General features: G+C 39.0%; 1 protein-coding gene across 1 annotated transcript in view; it reads left to right on the top strand.

Annotated features, from left to right (window-relative positions):
• GLRA3 (glycine receptor, alpha 3) overlaps window positions 1-22,396 on the top strand; it is a 95,126-nt gene that overhangs the window by 66,114 nt on the left and 6,616 nt on the right. The window contains exon 5 of the mRNA XM_010840261.1: window positions 7,794-7,937. Within this exon, the coding sequence (XP_010838563.1) occupies window positions 7,794-7,937 (144 nt within the window). The remainder of the gene's footprint in view (window positions 1-7,793; window positions 7,938-22,396) is intronic.

Genomic DNA, 22,396 nt, shown 5'->3' with positions numbered 1-22,396 from the left:
GATGGAATTCCAGTTGAGCTATTTCAAATCCTATAAGATGATGCTGTGAAAGTGCTGCACTCAATATGCCAGCATATCAGGAAAACTCAGCAGTGGTCACATGACTGAAACAGGTCAGTTTTCAGTCCAATCCAAAAGAAAGGCAATGCCAAAGAAAGCTCAAACTACTGCAAAACTGCACTCATCTCACACGCTAGTAAAGTAATGCTCAAAATTATCCAAGCCAGGTTTCAACAATATGTGAACTGTGAACTTCCAGATGTTCAAGCTGGATTTAGAAAAGGGAGAGGAACCAGAAATCAAATTGCCAACATCTGCTGGATCATTGAAAAAGCAAGAGAGTTCCAGAAAAACATCTATTTCTGCTTTCTTGACTATGCCAAAGCCTTTGACTGAGTGGATCACAATAAACTGTGGAAAATTCTGAAAGTGATGGGAATATCAGACCACCTGACCTGCTTCTTGAGAAATCTGTATGCAGGTCAGGAAGCAACAATTAGAACTGGACATGGAACAACAGACCGGTTCTGAGTAGCAAAAGGAGTATGTCAAGGCTGTATATTGTCACCCTGCTTATTTAACTTATATGCAGAGTACATCATGAGAAACGCTGGGCTGGCAGAAGCACAAGCTGGAATCAAGATTGCTGGGAGAAATATCAATAACCTCCGATATGCAGATGACACCACCCTTATGGCAGAAAGTGAAGAAGAACTAAAGAGCCTCTTGATGAAAGTGAAAGAAGAGAGTGAAAAAGTTGGCTTAAAGCTCAACATTCAGAAAACGAAGATCATGGCATCTGGTCCCATCACTTCATGGCAAATAGATGGGGAAACAGTGGAAACAGTGTCAGACTCTATTTTCTGGGTCTCCAAAATCACTGCTGACAGTGACCAGCCTAGACAGCATATTAAAAAGCAGAGACATTACTTTGCCAACAAGGTCTGTCTAGTCAAGATTATGGTTTTTCCAGTAGTTATGTATGGGTGTGAGAGTTGGACTATAAAGAAAGCTGAGCACCAAAGGATTGATGCTTTTGAACTGTGGTGTTGTGAAGACTCTTGAGAGTCCCTGGGACTGCAACGAGATCCAAGCAGTCCATACTAAAGGAAATCAGTCCTGAATATTCATTGGAAGAACTGATGTTGAAGCTGAAACTCCAATACTTTGGCCATCTGATGTGAAGAGCTGACTCATTTGAAAAGACCCTGATGCTGGGAAAGACTGAAGGTGGGAGGAGAAGGGGACGACAGAGGATGCAATAGTTGGATGGCATCTCCGACTCAATGGACATGAGTTTGGGTGAACTCCAGCAGTTGGTGATGGACAGGGAGTCCTGGCATGCTGCAGTCCATGAGGTTACAAAGAGTTGGACGTGATTGAGAGACTGAACAGAACTGAAAGCTGCTCTAGTTCTCCCCTCAAGATATCACAGTGATCAGATCACAGTCCACACTTGTCTTCAATCCTGGACTTGTCAGAATCCTTGTTTAGTTTTCAGAAGCACAAAGTAGACCCTTCCCTGCCTCCACTTCCTTTGCCACCTGTGGGCTTTGTCTCCCTTCCAGACACACGATGAGGTTGCACCTCCCAGGTCCGTTTTTCTCGTGTTCACGGTAAATAGTTCTGGCTAATGCTAAGGCAGGAGACTCAGTTCCATATCTGGTTTTGGAAGATCCCCTGGAGGAGGAGATGGTAACGCACCCCAGTATTCTTGCCTTGAGAATCCCATAGACAGAGGAGCTTGGCAGCCTGCGGCCGATAGGGTCACAAAGAACCTGACGTGACTGAGCACGCGGGCACAAACACATAAACAGTGAGTTTTGAGCCTGGTGATCTGTGCCTCTTCTGGCCTGGATTATTTATTACCAAATGTGAGATGACCCGTGCTCTGGTTTTCCTCTGCTGTGGTCACCACCAGTGTTCCAGAGAGGGACCACACTAGGAGCTGAGGTCACAGTGCGACGACACTTGTCCAGGGTTACCATCAGCTCTGAGTGGACATGGATTGACCTTCGCTGTTTCAAGCCAGTGAGATTTGGGATTGTTGGTTATTCTTATCAAATCATAGCTTGAATCCTCCTATGCCCACTTCCTTGTATCATTGGAAGTAGATATAAAGAAAATCATGCTTAGACAAGTTTCCTGAACACAAATGCTTCCCAGGGTCAAGGGGACTGGATTCCAATCTTTATAACCAGGATAAGTAATAATGATAAAATCCAATATGCATCTTTTCAGGACTCCAGAAGCAGATTTTCTCTGTTTTCTAATGATAATATTGCAAAATATTGGGTTGTCTAAAAAGTTCATTCAGGTTAAAATAAATAGAGAATTTTTCTGGAAAAAAAAATCACATGATCTAAGAAGTCTGTAGAATCAATGATGCTTATATTCCTTCCTCACATTATAAAACTTATTTTTTAAAATGAAAAAGATAAGGCTTTGCAGTAACCCAGCTCTCTGCACATTCAAATGATAATTTATCAAGTTGATCTCTTCCTGGATTATCACGTGGCAAGTAGGCAACTGTCTCATAAAAACACTTCATCCTAACTAATGTAAGAATATTGTTGAGGGGACTCTCATTGTATTTCAAAGGGTAAAATGTTTCCCTGATAGAGTTTCGCTTCTGCAGAGCAAACACTTGGTTTTTGATGTGGTAATTACATTCTCACAACTCCTGTTCTACATTGTCTACTAGGAAGTTTATTGTAGGATTTTAGGATCAACAAACATACAGAACCCTCCAATGTGTATACTATGTAATGATTTCACCCTTAACTATCATGTAAAATTTGAAGAGCCTGGAATATTAAGATACAGATACTTATTTCTACTTAGTGTGCTCACAGTTGTTAATTTATGGTGGTAGCTTAAATAGAAGGAGCCTAATAACCAGGTGATGTATAATAGTAGTTGAGTTACAGATTTTTTTAGCCAGATGACCTGTATTCAAATCCTAGCTTTGCAACTTGGTAGCATCCAGTTTGTCCAGGTTTCTATGATCGAGTATCATAGATGAGGTGGTTTATAGACAATAGAAACTAGAGCCTGGGAAGTTCAAGATCAAGGTGCTGGCAGATTCAGTGTCTGGTGAGAGCCCACTTTTTAGTTTATATATGGCAATCTACAGGCTGCGTTCTTTCATAATAGAAAAGGCAACACACTCTCTGGGGTCCTTTTAATGAGAGCACCAATCCCATTCACGAGGGCTCTACCCTCATGACCTAACCACTCCCCAAAGATCCCACCTCCTATTACCATCACCTTAGAGGTACATTTCAACATCAGGATTTTTGAAGGACCATATTCAGTGTATAGCAGTTGCTATCTGATGTTATTTTTTTTATTGGACTGTAATTGCTTTATAATATTGTGTTAATTTCTGCTGTACAACAGCGTGAATCAGCTATACTTACATTCCCTCCCTCTTGAACCTCCCTCCCCCTTCACCCCTCCAGGTCATCATAGGACATTGAGCTGAGCTTGTGTTATACTGCAGCTTCTCACTAGCTATCTATTTTACACAGGGTAGTGTAAAGGAGACGACAGAGAATGAGATGGTTGGATGGCATCACTGACTTGATGGACATGTTTGAGCAAGCCCTGGGAGTTGGTGATGGACAGGGAAGCCTGTCATGCTGCAGTCCATGGGGTCACAAAGAGTCGGACATGACTGAGCTACTGAACTGAATTGAACTGAGTGTATAAAATGACAAGTTATTTCACGTGTTTCAGTCTCCTCACCTTTATAAGAGGAATAGTTGTGCGGATTAAAAGTGCTACTTTTGGACAATTACTAAGAACACTCAGTAGTTCTACAGACACTCCTAAGAACATTCCTGGCATGCTAGTTATTATAATTATTTCTCTAATAATAAATGGCCAGTGATTGCAAGTCACTCCACATGGTTCAATCAATTGAATATTATCTGAGAGCCCATCATATAACTGGTACTGTGTTAGGTCCTTGAAACACAAAGCTGAATAAGACCTGGCCCTTGCCTTGACTCACAGGATACATTAGTCTAAAAGGAGAAAGATATGTAAATGGATAATGATGATACAGTGGGGCAAGGTCAATAATAAGATTCATTATTTGGTGTTTGCTGTCAACACATAGTTTGCTAAAATATCAGTATAGATATTTCACCTTGAAATCCTCAGGGACATGCTCATTTTTGCATTCCTCCACCCAGAGTTTTAGGAAAATGGCCCTTAGGGGCTGTGGAACAGAGTAATTAGCTGAAGGGGGGGCATTTAAATGATGTTTTCTGGTCTATGGGGTCGCACAGAGTCAGACACGACTGAAGCGACTTAGCAGCAGCAGCAGTAGCAGCAGTGGTCACCTTGTGAGAACTACCCACAGATAAATATCATTGCAACTGCAATGAGTCATTTGAGAGATGGGTTCTAGGAGGAAAGTGGAGGTAAGAAGGTGAGAAGGGCTGTACTGATCTGAGCATTTGGAGAAGGTTTCCCTGAAATCATGGCTTTTAAGCTAAAGTCTGAAGGATTTAGCAAGGGTTCCATAAAGGAAGGAGTGTTTCAGACAGAAGTAACAGGGAGTTCAAAGCTGCTGAGGCAGGATGGAGCTTGTCCTTTGGTCTCTGCCAAGAACTAGAGGAAGAAATGTGAAGAATGACGGGCAAGTAAGAAAGTGGCCTGAGATGGTCGTTGTATCACACCCTCGGAGAGGCCTTTAGGAACTGTGCCACCTAACAGCCCCCTTCACACCTAACAGCCCCCTTCACACCTAACAGCCCCCTTCACACTGTCCCTTTCCCATGACCCTACAGGGGTTTCATTATTGCAGTTCTCTTAAATTATCTTCATTTGTGTGATTACTTTTGCTGTCTATTTCCCCCCTCTTGAATGTTGGTTCCAGTAGCACAGGGAACTCAGTTCAGTGCTCTGTGATGACTTAGAGGGGGATGAGGGGTAAGATGGAGGTCCCAGATGGAGAGAATACATGTATGTATACATATAGCTGATTCACTTTGTTGTATACAGCAGAAACTAACAAAACATTGTAAAGCAATTATATCCCAATTTCAACAAAGATATACCTTGTTTGTCTTACTATCTTTGTAACTTCAGCCCTAAGAGAAACTGAGAAACAGATTATGGTGGTTGAGATCAATACACAATACGATGTCAGTAAGAAAGGACAGAAAACGATAAATTTCAGAAATAGCCAAAAGGTAGGATTCCTGGACTTGGTTTTTTGCTGTGAGATTTGGAGATGAATGGAGCCTAGCCTTTAATGATGAGGAAAAGACAGTTGTGTGTGTTTGCTGGTTGAGTCCAGTAGAGATTCCTAGCTTCTGTTTTCAGTCAAATGAAGTCTGAGGAGCCTGAGACATCCAAAAGCTAGTCGTGTAAGAAACTGGCTAGCAGGAGGTTTAGTCAGGAAACGGAGGCGGGGGGCCCTGAGTGCAAAGGAGGAATTGGATCTAAAGTAATAGTTAAGGGCTGAAAGTGAGAAGTTTCAGTGTGAGAACAGACGGGGCCCAGGCCCTGTCTCTGAGGATCTCAGGAAGAAGAGGAAAGGCCTAGAGAGCCGAGTCGGGTGGGGTGGAGGGAGGAAACCCAAAGAATGCAGATCAAGGAGCCAGGGGAAGAACGAGCTTCAGGAAGGAAGCAGTCTTCCACACGTGGCTTTGGTTTGGTTTCCAAGACAACGGTTCTCCTGCCTAGAGTGTCTAGTCAGCAAACATTTAGGCTTCATTTTCTCATACTCCTGTACCCAAGGAATAATACCAAGGAGAGATTGTTACTTAAGATCAAGTTCCAATAGCACAGTGAACAATGGGGCCATGGCACGGTGGTCCAGGGGGATGGGCTGGAATAGAATGAGGCTGCCACAAAGGACAGGGGCAGGAGTGGGTGGAAACAAGGCGGTACCAGAATCACAGGCGATGAGTGTCATATGTCATGAATATGTTGTCCATGTGTTGGTGAGGAAACTGCTGTTTTATTTTATTTATTTTTTAAACAGGTAGAATTATTAAAACTATTTATTTATGTATTTTTATTTCTTGGCCACACTTTATGGCATATAGGATCTTACTTCCCTGACCAAGGATCAAACCCATGCCCCCTGCATTGAAAATACAGAATCTTAACCACTTAACCACCAGTGAAGTCCCACTGCTGTGTTATTTTAAAGTTATTAGTGCTAGAGTCCCAAACCTTCCAGGGCCTGTGGTTGCTGTCCTTGGAGGGTCAGTGAGGATGGAGGAGAGAGAGAATTGAAGTTGGTGGGAGTCAGAGGAGAGGATGAGGAGAGTTGACTTTTCAGTCTCGACAATCAAGTATTGATCACAAGAAGCAGAATGTGGGCTGCATAGATGATGTTTGCATAGTTCTATTGTCATAGGAAAACAGTTGTCAGGTTCATTTGAAAACCAAATTTCTTATTTGATCTCTTGGTTCATGTCATTATAGATCCTGGTTGTTGAAAAAAAATGCACACACACTTTATGTGTCCTATTTTCCCAAGGAACGGTGTAGCCTGAGATGGTGCCTGTGAAAACTGTATTACATCTTCTGGGACCATATGCATTTGAGGGCAGCCAGAAATTTCTGACACAATTGCAGAACTCATGAGATTTAAATCTATGCTTTACAAACATACGGACACTTAGCACAACCATGGAATAAATTGAGGGCATACATCTCTCTGCTCGGTAGAGTTCTTTCTGTCTCTGCTCGGTAGAGTTCTTTCTGATCAGCAGAAATCACACTTAAGATACAGGAGGAGATGCAGAGGGCCCCCATGTTGGCACATCTCACATGTAAGTTGACACCATTGGAAGTGGTGTAAGTTGACAGTTCTTTTTAAAAGAAAATCAATTCAGTTCCAGGTATTAACAGAGCATCACTCGAGATAGTGAATTTCCACAGGAATCATTATCTATGGCTCCCTCCTCCCTGGTGTTTTAACATTTTGCACCTTCATTTATCTGCTCATTCAGTCAGCAAATATGCACACATCGGTCAGACACTACTGTGGTGGTGAACAAAACAAATGCCATCTGTCCTCAAAGAGTTCACACTCTAACCAAAAAGAAAACAAGCAATAAGCAATTACAGCACAGTGTGTTCAGGTAAACACAGATGTCATAGGATTCTGAATCAGATTTTAGCAAAATTTATCCTGAGCCCTGAAAGGTCAACTGAGTGTGTGTAGGAGAGTGTCCTTTTAGAAAAACACATAAGTATCAGGGCATCATGTCTGCATATTATAGTCAAATAATTCAGGGAGAAAAACATAAGAGATCGAGATTAAGGGAAGGGAGAGAAATGTAAGTAAACATTAACAACTGTTGAACTTGGGAGTTCTTTTTACTGTTCCACCAACATGTCTGTAAGGTTAAAATTATTTCAAACTAAAAAATAAATTTTAATTAAGAAAATACGGAGCTACAAGTTCAATAGTATTTTCTATATCTCAATATTGCTTCAGACTTTCTCAAGCATTCTGCTACTCTGCAGGTATCTTTCAATGTTACTGCACACTTTTCAAGTATGATACTGTCTTACCCTGAAGATAAAATTACCTTTCATCTTATTTTCTTTCATCATACATTTGGTCTAGTGCTTCATTTGAAAAAAAAATTGCTAGCAAGAAATATATATTTTAATGTATGACTAATACATAAAACTTACAAAAATTTTAAGTAAAAAATTACTAGTATATAAATGGTATAATTTAGAACAGATGTCCATTTTTGTTCTCCATGGAAGTAACAAGTCACTTTTCTCACTCTCTCTTTCCTGGTTAGGTCTCATATGTCAAAGCTATTGATATTTGGATGGCAGTGTGCCTCCTTTTTGTGTTTTCAGCACTTCTGGAATATGCAGCGGTAAATTTTGTATCAAGACAACACAAAGAACTTCTGAGATTTCGACGAAAGAGAAGGAGTAAGGTAAGTGATTAAATGCATGAAGTTCCTTAGGATACAATTCTCCCTGGAAAGTGAATTTGTTATGTTTAATAGGGATGTACAGAAAGAAAATGGAGATAGAAACTCAAAGAGATGACTGTCCTTTGATTTTGTCCAACTGAAACTTACATTGTCAAAAATTGCTTCCGGGAGAAAATAGTAACATCTAGTTGCTTTCCAATACTTTACACAGCAGATCTGGTGACATGAGAGCTTTATCGACTTCTTTCTAATATCTGTCCTGGAAAAACATCATTTTTTGCTTCAACTAATAAAATCTATCATTTCTTATTTGCAATGCTGTAATGTTTCTGATGGCTTTACTTGACACACGTCATCAACTATTGCTATTAATTTTTTCTTTTTTTGAACTAATTCCTTGAATTTTTTTAATCAAATGTTATCTATTTATTTTATAATACTCTGATGTTCACATAAAGCTATGTGGTCTCTTTCTTATATGTATCTTTGTGTTTTTGAGACATTTCTTCTGGATCCCCATTGGAAACACAGTAAACGTGTATTTTTGCCTTGCTATCACCTGATAAATCAGGGACATCCCTGGGAGACCACAGGAAACTGTAGAAGTAATCTTCTAATTGGATTTGGATGTACAGGATGAGGTAGTTCCCCTCTAATAAGACTTATAATGTCATCTCTCTTTATATGCACATAATTTCAATCAACCTTTTCTGAAAGAGTTTCTGTGAGCCAACCTATCTTTGAGTTTACATTTAATGTGAATGTGCCAGCTGACATTTTAAAAAAGCAAATGGTCTCAAGCTATAGAGAAATGTCACAGTCATATATTACAAGGAAAACTGTGACCAGAATCCAATATACTGAGATACTTAAGTCAAAACATTCTCAAATCTTAAAATGAATAGTCTGGTTTATATATAGCATACATTTTTAAGAATTTAATTTCTAAGGAATTTCTTATGGTTTCTGAAGGACTGACTGTAATTTATATATTTATAAAATGTTAAAAAAAACCCTAAGCCATGATCTCTCAGGGCTGAGTCTACTCAATTTGAACATCTGAAGCAGTAATTTATTCAGTAGTGTCTAATTGACTCCTCAGAATCATCACCTGCTCCAGTAAACATCCTGATTCACTGTAGCATGGGAGAAATTTCAGCATTGCAATACTCTGGGTAAGACGGCTGACAGAAAAACAATGCCAGAGCTTGTATCTGACCAATTTTTTATAAGCATTAAAGCACATCATTTATATATTAACATATATTTTCGTGGAGAGATGAACTTTATCTCCTGCCCCCAGCCTCTCCTAGTCTGCTGGTGTCCTTACACTTTTCTCACTCTGCCTCCCCCTCTCCCCCTCCACTTCTTTCTAACTTCCCTTACTTCTCATTTTCTCCTTTTTCTCATTATACCTGGCACAGGCTGAAACATTGTGATAAGACAGAGCATTCTGTATCCCAGGAGTGAAGGTGTGGTCATTTTTTCCCCGCTGAATGACTGATCAAGACAATTTTTCCTTCCAACATCATGAATCAAAAGTAAAGCAATACTTATATCCCCCTCTCATTTTGATTCACTTTTTCACATTTATTTTACATTTTTCTGCCTTTCTTCTCCTTCCTTCAGTGTAGGATGTATCAGCCACGTGCTGCCAACACCAGAAATGAGGAGTCGTACACAGGTGATGTTCCAAGGGGAGATGAGAGCTCAGACCTTTTCTGCACCCACCACATATCCGGCAGTCAGAGCAGCCAATGGATAAGATAATGCTCTACAAACTTAGACACTCATTTCTGGTTCCTCCTTAAAAAAATCCATGCCACAGCAACTCTTTATTCAGTTTTACCACCTGTAAGTGTATTGGGATAAAAATATTTGACACCCTTTATTATTTAGCTCACAGAAAGACAGCAAGATTAATTTTTCTAGTGATTGGCACTCTAGAAAAGTGTCGAAGTGCAAAAATAGTAACATCTGATTGTATTTCTAATCACCATTTGAAATACTCAGTGAACATATATTGTAATTAAGATATAGTGCAGTAAAGAAATTCATTTTTTTTTTTTTAGTTCATACTCTGGGGCTGGATAGCTTATGTATGTGAGAAACTATTAATTGATACATACATTTGTTAAGATGATCTGTGCAATGAATGCCAATTGTGCAATTATATTTTAACCATCTATGACTTGATTCTCTGGCTTCTCAATCCCTGTTGGTCCATTACCTTCCCACAGACAGAAGCTTTTGCATTGGAGAAGTTTTACCGTTTCTCAGACACGGTAAATTCATTTTCTTAACTTTAAGTAGAAGAATGTGGTCATCAGTTAAAAAAAAAAGCAGACAGCATCCTCTGCACTCAGGCAGTGTTGGGTGGGGAAACACAGACCCCTGCACACTTGAAGCTGAACAACCACCAATCCCCTTCAGCTAAGAATATTCTCTTTTTCTAACAATTCCCGTTGTCTCTCTTCACTCAGTAAAAAAATTTTGAAATGTTATCTTTTATTCTATGAACTGAGTTATTTGTTTGGTCAAAATAATTTAAAAATATATATTACACAGAAATATCACATGCATCTTATAATAGTCTCTGTAGAGAAAATAATCATACACTTTGACAAAAGTAGTTGCAAAATAGATGGGACATTTATTTGTACAAATAAGTTCTAAAAACAGCTCCTCTTGCCAGAAAATAGAGACCTAAAAATAAGGCAAAAATAAAATGCTTTATCTAACTTATGTATCTTTACAAACTATTTTTAATGTTAATATATGTTGAGATTCTTTAGAGTAAATGAATGATTTTGTTTTTTTTTTAATTTTATTTTGATTTCAGCATCCTTGGAAATGTTTGATTAAAAATAGATAACAAGGACACACCTCTAATTAGAATGGCTAAGTGTTTAGAAATGTAATCTACAGTACAGCATATTAGTAATTTGACTTGGAGATCCATAATATATCACTCTAATTAAATTTTAAATATACCCAAACCCAAGAATTTAGCTTGGGAAATCATATCCAAACAGTCCAGTCTACTAAATTAAAATTTCTGGAATAAAGTGTATTTAAAAATACCTCTCCAGATAATTTTTACCACAAATCTCACTTAAGAATAGACACAATTGTGTGAATACACAACAGACATACTGTTAGATGAATAGTGATCTTAATTTCATAACAAGTATCTAGACCAAAGATTATTTTAAAGCAGTTATTAATTATATTCCTATATTATATATTCCTATATTATAATACTTCCTCAACTATTTTTCTTTTCTACTAAAATTTCATAGTTGTTCCCACTGTAGCTACCTACGTCTTCAATTTTCATCCCTGGGGGGAAAATTCACATGATCCAATTAGTTTTATGTGATTATCCTAACTAATTTTCTTTAAAAATTCATTGCCTTGAATTTTCATAACACATAGTTGAGTCTTTGGGAGAGGTATATATTTAAATTTTCAGTAACTAAACAGTATATAAGGAATGTTAGTATGAAATATATATTCAATTAGATATTGCCTGACAAAACAGTACAAAAATAACTGATGAAAATACAGATTTCCTTTGCTAACAGTCAATAAATACTTATTTTTTAAAAAAGAAACAATATGGTTTACTAGCTATATTATTTAAGAAAATACAAATACATTTTAAAAATACAATAAATGCAAATACATTTGATTAGAAATATATGCATCGCATTTATTTTTATAACATTCTAATTATCATTCAGGTTGATGATAATTAAGGTTGATCATTTTCACTTTTTGAAAACAATTTTTCTCAACCTAATAGTCCTCTGGGCCAAATGAATTCATCATTAAAAAAAAAAAACCAAAGTATACACTTTGCTTAGTGACAGTCTAAGCAATCTAAATCATTAACATAATCAAGATAAGTCTAAAAATTAACTGAATATCCTTTCTTTTCATGAGTACTGATTTGCATGTTTTTCATAGTATTTTAATTCGGCAGACGAGGCAGTAAATAAAATTGCCCCATTATAGAAAGCTTCACATAACAAAGGGCTTTACACTGATAAACATATTATTCCGGGGAAAGTTTTACCTTGGTTTAGCATTTGGCCTAGGCACTGCATATGATATTTTACGCCTTACCTTTTCCCCTGTAAACGTACAATGGATCCTTTTTGTATACTGTGAAAGAATACACGTTCGCGCTTGTATCCAAATTTCCCCACCCCACACTGTTCTAGCCTGCTGTGTGCCACACACCACCGCACCTTGCCATAAATGCTTCTCCTTAGTGCTGTGTGTGTGTGGGTGTATGCATGATACAAAAGTATTTTGGTTAGAAGTTGCTCTTCCCATGTATGATATCATTACTTTAGTCCTGGAGGGTTTAAACACATGCCGAAATATTTCTGAACATATGTAACTTGTTGAGAAATATGGATGATATGGGATTGCTTTAATGCATTTCATGCAGCTTTTGCTTTGCAATGTAATAATGAAAGTTTGCTGAGCGAAAATACATATACATGGTGTTCGGGTGTATCTTCCTGCTTATTCTTGTATATTAATTGCTACTTGTGTATGCAAATGAAATAAGAATGGACCACAAATTCTAGATTCAAAAACTAATTGCCAAGTGTATATTTTTGCTTGTTTTCTTTTTAAAATAATTGACTGTATTTTGATTATTTGTACAAAAACTTATTTACATATGTATTTATGTCCTGTATTACTTTAAAAAATAACTCAAGGTAACTATTAAGAATAACAAATAATTGATTTTTCTGCCTTGTATTAATACCCTTTGTGAGGTCTAGAATATAATTATGAAAACAAATAAAATTTAGAACAGATATAAATATGAAAAACGTGCAAAAAGTGTTAGTTGCTCAGTTGTGTCCGATTCCTTGTGACCCCATGGACTGTAGCCCACCAAGTTCCTCTGTCCATGGAATTTTCCAGGCAAGCATATCGGACTGGATTGCCATTCCCTTCTTTAGGGAATCTTCCTGTCTCAGGGATTGAACCTGGGTCTCTTGCATTGCAGGCAGATTCTTAACCACTGAGCCACCAGAGAAGCCCAATTATAAATATATATGTATACTATTTTGGTTGAAGGAATGAGGCTTCATGGTTGGAAGCAATGTAGTACCTGTATACATGGAATTATTTTCTAAAGTTTCCATTGGAGGTCAGTTTATGCTATATTCTAAAATAGAAGATATTCTTTCCATAGGTAAGTATTTGATATATACTTGAAAAAAAGTAGTTTCTCAACAATTTCAAACTAATTCTACTTGAATGACTGATGCACAGGGATTAGAAATTTCTTCTTACGTAAAAGAAAAATTATAAAAATTTGATTATTTCCTACAACAAGTATTCCAAGTGTATGTTAAATACAACTATTTTTTAGAGCTCTATCCCCTCTGAAATATCTGTTTAGGCAAATAATATTCAATAAATAAAATAGTCTCTACTTAAGTTCACACGCTGTATAATGACTTCCATCACACAGTTAAATAAAACAGGCACAGTGCTCTTTATATGCTATCTACTGTAAAATATTATCTTATGTCACCCTATGATGATAAGTTGGCACTGAAAGAATCTAGAACATTAAGTTAGAAATAGATATGCAGATTTAAAAAAAAATTATTTCATTGACTTTTCAATTCCCCTATGTATGTACACATATCATGTTTTCACAAAGTTTCACCTAAAATATTCATCCTTTTAAGCTTACATTTTACCATTCAATAATCTCCAAACCATTTCTGAATCTAAATTCAATACACTGAGCATAAATTTGGCTAGTTTATAACTACTTCATGACAGAGGAAGTAGTATCAGTAGTAGCAGTATCGCTCAGTTGTATCTGACTCTTTGTGATCCCATGGGCTGCAGCCCGCCAGGTTCCTCTATCCATGGGATTCTCCGTGCAGGAATACTGGAGTGGGTAGCCATCCCCTTCTCCAGCGTATCTTCCCGACCCAGGGACTGAACCTGGGTCTCCTGCATTGCAGGCTAATTCTTTACTGTTTGAGCCACCTGGGAAGCCCAGCTAATTCATATGTCATCTATAATAAATGCAAGGTTCTCCTGGACGCTAAATTTCAAGGAATTTTATATTGACAATTGACTTGTAAGTCTAAAGTATTTTTAACATCATACATAGTTGTACTCTTTTAAGCCTTCCGTGTTTGGGTGGGTGATACAGAAATGTACTCAGATGTATTAAACAGGATTTTTGTTTTAGGCTGATACTTATCCTAGAGAACAACTTTTAATTCATTCACATACTTCACCTTGCCTTAAAATTTTCTAAGTGATGCTTATTTCTCTCAACAAAAACAATCCATTGTTTTGTCAATTAGCAATTTTCAAAAAATTTAAAAAACATTTTTTTAAAAATCTACATACTTTGAAATCATATAAATGTGAATTAATATCAATTTACTTTTCCTTCTTCTGTCATTTTCCTACTTGACAATTAAAAGTTACAGAAAATTATTTAAATAAAACAACCTTTAGAATAATTTACTTAGCATCTTCATTGTATAAAGAAATCTCAAAGGTATCCACTAGGGGGAAAACACGGAGAAGACAATGGCACCCCACTCCAGTACTCTTGCCTGGAAAATCCCATGGACGGAGGAGCCTAGTGGGCTGCTGTCTATGGGGCCGTACAGAGTTGGACACGACTGAGTGACTTCATTTACACTTTTCACTTTCATGCATTGGAGAAGGAAATGGCAACCCACTCCAGTGTTCTTGCCTGGAGAATCCCAGGGATGGGGGAGCCTGGTGGGCTGCCATCTATGGGGTCGCACAGAGTCAGACACGACTGAAGCGACTTAGCAGCAGCAGCAGCAGCCCAGGAAAACATTAGGACGAAAGTAACATATTTAATGCTGTTGTATCTCACAGCAATTGTCATAATTAATCATCATTCAGGCTGTCTTATATGATTAATGATTTGTAACTACTTACTAGCAATCTTCATGCTTTCACCATGTCAGCAAACAAATAAGGTTTTTTTTTGTTGCTATTTTAAAACTAAGAAGAGGATAGGAAATTAATTCTTTTCTCATATATATGATAATATATCATGTTTGATGATAAAGATGAAGAAATTCAATTGAATTACTATATCTGCCCATGAATTGTCTTTTTGTAATAATTCTAGTTATAATATGCATGTTACATGAGTCAATCTTTGGCATAATTCTCTAAATAAGGCAGAAAAGCACTGAGAATGTTTCACAGTATGGTATTGTTGCTTAATTACTGAAACGTTTTTCTCATTTCCATATTTAGTGAAAACAGGTCCTCCTGTAGAAAGAATTATACACCAACAAAATGACTTTTTATATTTTTTATTGCCTATCCTTCTAACTTGCTTGAAGCATATTGAGACGATTGACTTGTGGGTAAACTAAGCTGTTTCTTCAATTTTACTTTTTGAATCAGCCATGTTCTTTAGTTCATTTTTAATTCATTCTATTTAATCTTTCTTATTGTCTATATTTTGAGTTGTAAAGGGGCTTAATTTCCTGAACTTTAAACACTAGCTAACCTATAGTGAGTCAAAAGTTTTAGATGTTTGTCTAAACCTTACTTTTGTGGCCTTCACTCTATTAGAAAGCCAAGCTGAAGGTAGCTCCAGAAAATTGAATTATCTCAAAAAAAAATTTGAGTGCTAATTGGAATAAAGAATATCACTGCACTTGTAAACATACATAAACACAGGATAATCTTTTGACTGAGTTTTACAAAGCAGAAAAATTAGTTGCTTAAAATAACTTGATGTACTTTTTAGTTATGTGCTTATTTGCCCAGTCATGTCTGACTTTCTGCGGCCTCATCAACTGTAGCCCACCAGGCTCCTCTGTCCATGGAATTTTCCAGGCAGGAATACTGGAATGGGCTGCCATTTCTACTCCAGGGGACCTTCTTGCCCCAGGGATCAAACCTGCATCTCTTGCATTGGCAGGCGGGTTCTTTACCACTGTGCCACCTGGGAAGCCCCCCATAAATGTTTGAATGACAGGTTTTAACAAGGGAAATATTTTTACTGAAATGGAAGATTTCTATTTCTTCACCTCCAAAATTAATAGAAAAGCCACTGGTGATATATTTATTAGTGAAATCATATCCCAGATGCTTTTGAAAACAATACAGCACCAAATCACATTATAAGATGTAATTGTCAAAATTCTACTCCTAAAATATTCTTTGGTCCATCATAAATTTAAAAATGAATAAAGATATAGTTCACATAAATAGGCTTACATACAGCCTCTCCTAGACACAGCCTGACTTAAAAACAGGAATTGTTAAAAAATAAAATAATATCTCAGTACTAGCCCAAATGTCATTCAGTTGAGTTCAGTCACTCAGTCGTGTCTGACTCTTTGTGACCTCATGAATTGCTGCACGCCAGGCCTTCCTGTCTATCACCAACTCCCAGAGTTCACCCAAACTCACGTGCATTGAGTCAGTGATGCCATCCAGCCATCTCACCCTCTGTCGTCCCCTTCTCCTCCTGCCCCCAACCCCTCCCAGCATCAGGGTCTTTTCCAATGAGTCAACTCTTTGCATGAGGTAGCCAAAATATTGGAGTTTCAGCCTCAGCATCAGTCCTTCCAATGAACACCCAGGACTGGTCTCTTTAGGATGGACTGGTTGGATCTCCTTGCAGTCCAAGGGACTCTCAAGAGTCTTCTCCAACACCCCAGTTCAAAAGCATCAAATGTCATTACAGAGTATGTTTTCATAAACTACCACTTTAAATTTAAATTAGAAAGTGTTATAATGCCATTCTCCCAAATCATCCCACCCTCTCCCTCTCCCACAGAGTCCAAAAGACTATTCTATACATCTGTGTCTCTTTTGCTGTCTTGCATACAGGGTTATTGTCACCATCTTTCTAAATTCCATGTGTATGTGTTAGTATACTGTATTGGTGTTTTTCTTTCTGGCATACTACACTCTGTATAATTGGCTCCAGTTTCATCCACCTCATTAGAACTAATTCAAATGTATTCTTTTTAATGGCTGAGTAATACTCCATTGTGTATATGTACCACTGCTTTCTTATCCATTCATCTGCTGATGGACATCTAGGTTGCTTCCATGTCCTGGCTATTACAAACAGTGCTGTGATGAATGTTGGGGTACACGTGTCTCTTTCAATTCTGGTTTCCTTGGTGTGTATGCCCAGCAGTGGGATTGGGAGGTGGGAGGGGGGTTCAGGATTGGGAACATGTGTACACCCGTGGCGGATTCATGTTGATGTATGGCAAAACTAATAAAAAAAAAAATAGAAAGTGTTAGAGGAATTCAAAAAATGTTACATCACCATGAATTCCAGCTAACTAGGATAGCTGCATTGTGTCTTTTGGGAATTTTTGTTTCTACATATTTGAGCATTATGATCACCTGGAGAATTTGGAAATGCAGATGACAGAGACAACCTAAATGTTAATGAGTGCAAATCTGTGCAATTGAGATGCATAAAACTGGATCTCAGCCATGCCTCCAAGTGATTCTGAGACAGCTGTTGCATGGACCTCACTGTGAGAAGTCTTGTCCTGGCCTGGACTGTCATTATTGCATGCACATAGAATATCGTAGTTTTACAAATTGTGGCCAGTTTTCATGCTAGGCCAATGCTGCCTGATGATGTTGAAGTTTCAGTTTTTCAGAAGTGTCATTTTCTATTAAAATCAATATCCAAAGTAAAGTAGCTTTGTCAGTGCAGCTCCATAGCTCTGATTACAGGTTTGAGGAGGCATTTGTACTTTCAAGACAGAAATAAGCTTTGATCTCATATGTCATTTGCTCAGCTTTTTCAGTAGGATAAGAAGCAAGAGAGACAGCAGATAAAGTATCTTCATCTAAGTGGAAGGCCTTCCAGCTACTCAAGCACATAGGACATTTAGATCCCTCTTCCACAGAGAGCATGAATGGCTTTCTAGTCTAAATAAATACATATAGTATGATGAGTAGAAATGAGCCCTTCAACTGGAAAATACAGTCGTGGACCCAAAACCATGATATCAGGTGATACAAAAGGGAAATCTGTGAGGTGGGACAGAGTTAAGTAATAGCCTTCCTATCCCCCAACCCCCCAATGCCAGACACATACACACGTCCACTACCAGAAACCAGAAACCTTTCTAAAGGAATTTGCTTCTTAGTATCACTGCGTGGTCTGCGTACTCGTCCAGTGACCCAACCAGGCAACCGTTCATGTCCTGACCATCCTGTGTTTAGTGATAATGGTGTTTCTTTCTTTTTTTATTTTTTTGTGGTGGCCATTTTTAAAGTCTTTATTGAATTTGTTTCAATATAGCTTCTATTGCTTATGATCAGAGTCTCATCCACTGGACTACCAGGGAAGTCCCTAGTAATAAGGTTTTAATTTCTGTTTCAACCACTGCTCTGTGAGCTGATGGAATTTGATATACCCTTACTATGTTGTGCTCTTGGACCATTTTATACACTGATCATTTGTAAATGTGTTCCTTTATCCAAAGGGATCTATTCCAGGGGCCCAGACTGATATGAAAGGACCTGATTCAAGCCATAAATAGTATTTTCAGCTGTGGCTTTTGTTACAGTGTAAACAAAGCCCAATATGGACTCTCTGTCTCAAAGTCACTCGGTTGCGTCCAACTCTTTGTGACTCCACGGACTGTAGCCTGTGAGACTCCTCTGTCCGTGGAGTTCTTCTGGCAAGAATACTGGAGTGGGTAGCCATTCCCTTCTCCAGAGGATCTTCCCAATCCAGCGATTGAACCCGGATCTCCCACACTGCAGGCAGATTCTTTCCCATCTGAGCCACCAGGGAAGCCCTATTCCTTCTATAGTCAGTTGACTCCTCCAAGAGCCCTGGGCAAAGACCCTAGTGGCATTCCATCTGTCAGCTTTGTGTTAGCACTTGTCCTCTGGAGATTCGATCCAAAAGCAATCCTGAGCAATTGTTTTTTTAATCTTGTTAATATTCTGGACAAGCTCTGACCACATCAATGGCTTCAGTGGGCAATCAACAGAGGGACATGTTATATCCATTGCTTCATGGTTTGTTCACCACCATGACTATGTCAAAGGCCAATCCAAGACATCCACCTTGGGACATAGTCCCCTTCTGAGCCAGCAACTAGATGGGGACTCTATCACCTAATTAATTCTACCCTGGAATTCCTATAATGAAACTCCTAAACAGTTTTTGCCATGTCCATCCTGGTAGAGGCTATTGGGGGGCATTTCCTTAGTGAACTCAAGTGTTCAGCCATCAAAGAGTTGGATATGACCGCACGCAGCAGGCACAAGGAACAATAACCCAAGATTAGGCTCAAGACAGAAAATGGCCGGGTCCTTCATCCGTGGTTACAGCCTTTCCAATTATATTAATACATTTAGTCTTTGGTTGATGCCACCTACTGGATGTCTCTTGAAAGTGAAAGTGAAAGTTGCTCAGTCATGTCCGACTATTTGCAACCCCATGGACTATACAGTCCTTGGAATTCTCCAGGCCAGAATACTGGAGTGGATAGCCTTTCCCTTTCTCCAGAGGAGCTTCCCAACACAGGAATCAAACCAGGGTCTCCTGCATTGCAGATGGATTCTTTATCAACTGAGCTATCAGGGATATACCGTGGTGGTGGTTTAGTCGCTAAGTCGTGTCCGGCTCCTGCGACCCCATAGATTGTAGGCTGCCAGGCTCCTCTGTCCATGAGCTACAAGGGAAGCCCAGTGGATATATCTCAGTCCCTTATTTTCCTATCTGCATGTCATCATGGTCATTCTGCTATGACCATGATGCCTATGAACCCAGCATCACTGTGCCCGCCAGCTTCTTATTATTCTTAATATCATCTTCTCACTTTTCAACAGTCTGACTGCACATGGTACACCGGCTTCCACAGTCCCAAAGAGCTGTGTTTACCACCCACGACTATTCTATGTTAACCATGGCACAGCCTGGGACCCCACTCAGAACTGGGCAAGGAGAACTTGGCCTTCGGACTCTGTCTTTGCAGATGGAGTCAATTCAGCCACCTGGTCAGCCCCTTTTGTTTGTATTCCCATTGGCATCACTAGATTAACTTCTGAGATGAAAACAGCAGATTGAACAGGGTTTCTTAAGGGAAGCAGCTGCAGGAACTTGAAACCATTTCCTTCCTCCCGACTGGTGACAACCTGCCAGGAAACCTTTCATAGGAATCCTGTCAATTTTCGTTCTTTTAAAAGTCACCTCAAGAGAGCTGATAGATTCTCTTCTGGCCAAGCTCTTTCTTCTGAATGGCCTGGATTTTTTTTTTTTTTTTCCCATTAGTGAAACCCAGCATGTCAGCTGCTAGGGTAAACCTCTCCACAAATCATGCATACACTCCTTCTTTGCCCAAAGGAGAGCCACCTGAGAACCCAGGCCTAGGGGATTCCCTGAATCACCATGTGTACCAGAGTGTAGGTCAGAGGATAAGGCTTGAGGAATCTAATTTATTTTCCTTCTATTATTATTAATTTTTGTTTAATCACTAAGTCATGTCTGACTCTTTGAGACTCCCATGGACTCTAGCCTGCCAGGCTTCTCTATCCATGGGATTTCCCAGGCAAGAATACTAGAGTGGACTGCCATACCCTCCTCCAGAGAATCTTCCGGACCCAGGGATGGAACCCGCATCTCTTATGTCTCCTGCATTGCAGTCAGGTTGTTTACCACTAGAGCTACCTGGGAAGCCAAGTTGCACAGAGATTATCAATTATCAATTGTATCTTGAGCCACTTTCCCCTGTTTTATAACCTAGTTTCTAATTGGTTTTCTCTCAATGATCAATTCAACAGGGCATACAGCTGTGTCATCCATCTCCCAACAGTACGATTTATCCCCAGTATTTTCCCTGCAGGTTTGCTAACTCAAACTCAAGGAGGATCAGGGTCAAGTTCTCATCAGAACTCCCTCCCAGAAACTTGGGCCACATTGAGGCTGAAAGGATCTGAAAGCCAGGTCACCTTCCGTCACCACTGCTGAGGTTTTGGGTTCAAACTCTCAGTCAGACCCTCCAGACACAATAGACTTTAACCTGATATTGTGTTTACTCAGTCCTCTAGGAGCAGACAAGGCAGGCAACAGACCAGACACAGCATCTCCATCTCAGGAGTGGGGGTGGGGGCAGCCACTCAAGAGCGTTTTTGGCCCCTCACTCTTCGAGCCACCACACAGCTCCGCCAGGGCAGGAGCCACAGCACAGGGCACAAACTCCTCATTCCTGTTACCTTAAGGCCATTGTTTTCAAGGAAATGATGCTGGAAGTACTAGTGTTTCTCTGCAGTCCTCAACAGCAAGACCTGGCATTAAGCCTTTACTCAGAGTTCACTGGAAAGACAGAGATGAGAAACTTATAGTTGTTCATGACATATGTTAAATCTGAAGAGGATTTTCTCTGTTTTGAGATAAGAGTCTATGTGGGGAGCTCTCTGAAGGTTTGAAAATACTCAGTTCTCTAGAACAGATGGTCAGTGGAGGAAGATGGTTAGAAGGTACAGACTTCCAGCTCTAAATATATAAGCCCTAGGGACATAATGTACAACACAACTGTAGTTAACACTGCTGTAAGATATAGCACATATGACATACAGGAAAGTTTTTAACAGAATAGACCCTGAGAGTTCTCACCACAAAGATAATTTTTTCTCTTTTTAGTCTATGTGAAATGATGGATGTTCACTAAACATACTGTGGTAATCATTTCACAATATATGTAAGTCAAACCATCACACACTACACCTTAAATTTATACAACTCTGTGTCAATTATTTCTCCATAAAGAAAAAGAAAAATCAAAGAAAACAGTTATTTAGCCTTAACAATCCCACAGAAGTGAAAACTATTGGCTGTATAATGAACATCCTTTTTAAAGACCACTGGGAAATCAGTTTCCAGTTTTTTTGTAAGATTACAACAGTTATGTGTACTTTGGGTCATCAATTTCATTTCACACTTATTTACTCAAAAGTCAATTACTTATACATCCTTTGTTCAGGTCAGTTGCTCAGTCATGTCTGACTCTTTGTGATCCCATGGACTGCAGCATGCTAGGCTTCTGTGTCCATCAACAACTCCTGGAGCGTACTCAAATTCATGTTCATTGAGTTGGTGATGCCATCCAACCATCTCATCCTCTGTGGTCCCCTTCTCCTCCCACCTTCAGTCTTTCCCACCATAAGGGTCTTTTCAAATGAGTCAGTTCTTCACATCAGGTGGCCAAAGTATTGGAGTTTCAGCTTCAGCATCAGCCCTTCCAATGAATATTCAGGACTGATTTCCTTTAGGATGGACTGCTTGGATCTCCTTGCAGTTCAAGGGACTCTCAAGAGTCTTCTCCAACACCACAGTTCAAAAGCATCAATTCTTAGGTGCTCAGCTTTCTTTACAGTCCAACTCTCACATCCATACATGA

This window comes from Bison bison, unplaced genomic scaffold (assembly GCF_000754665.1).
Source record: "Bison bison bison isolate TAMUID 2011002044 unplaced genomic scaffold, Bison_UMD1.0 scf7180017864143, whole genome shotgun sequence".
Taxonomy (NCBI): Eukaryota; Metazoa; Chordata; class Mammalia; order Artiodactyla; family Bovidae; genus Bison; species Bison bison.
This window is presented reverse-complemented; position numbering and strand designations above follow the sequence as displayed.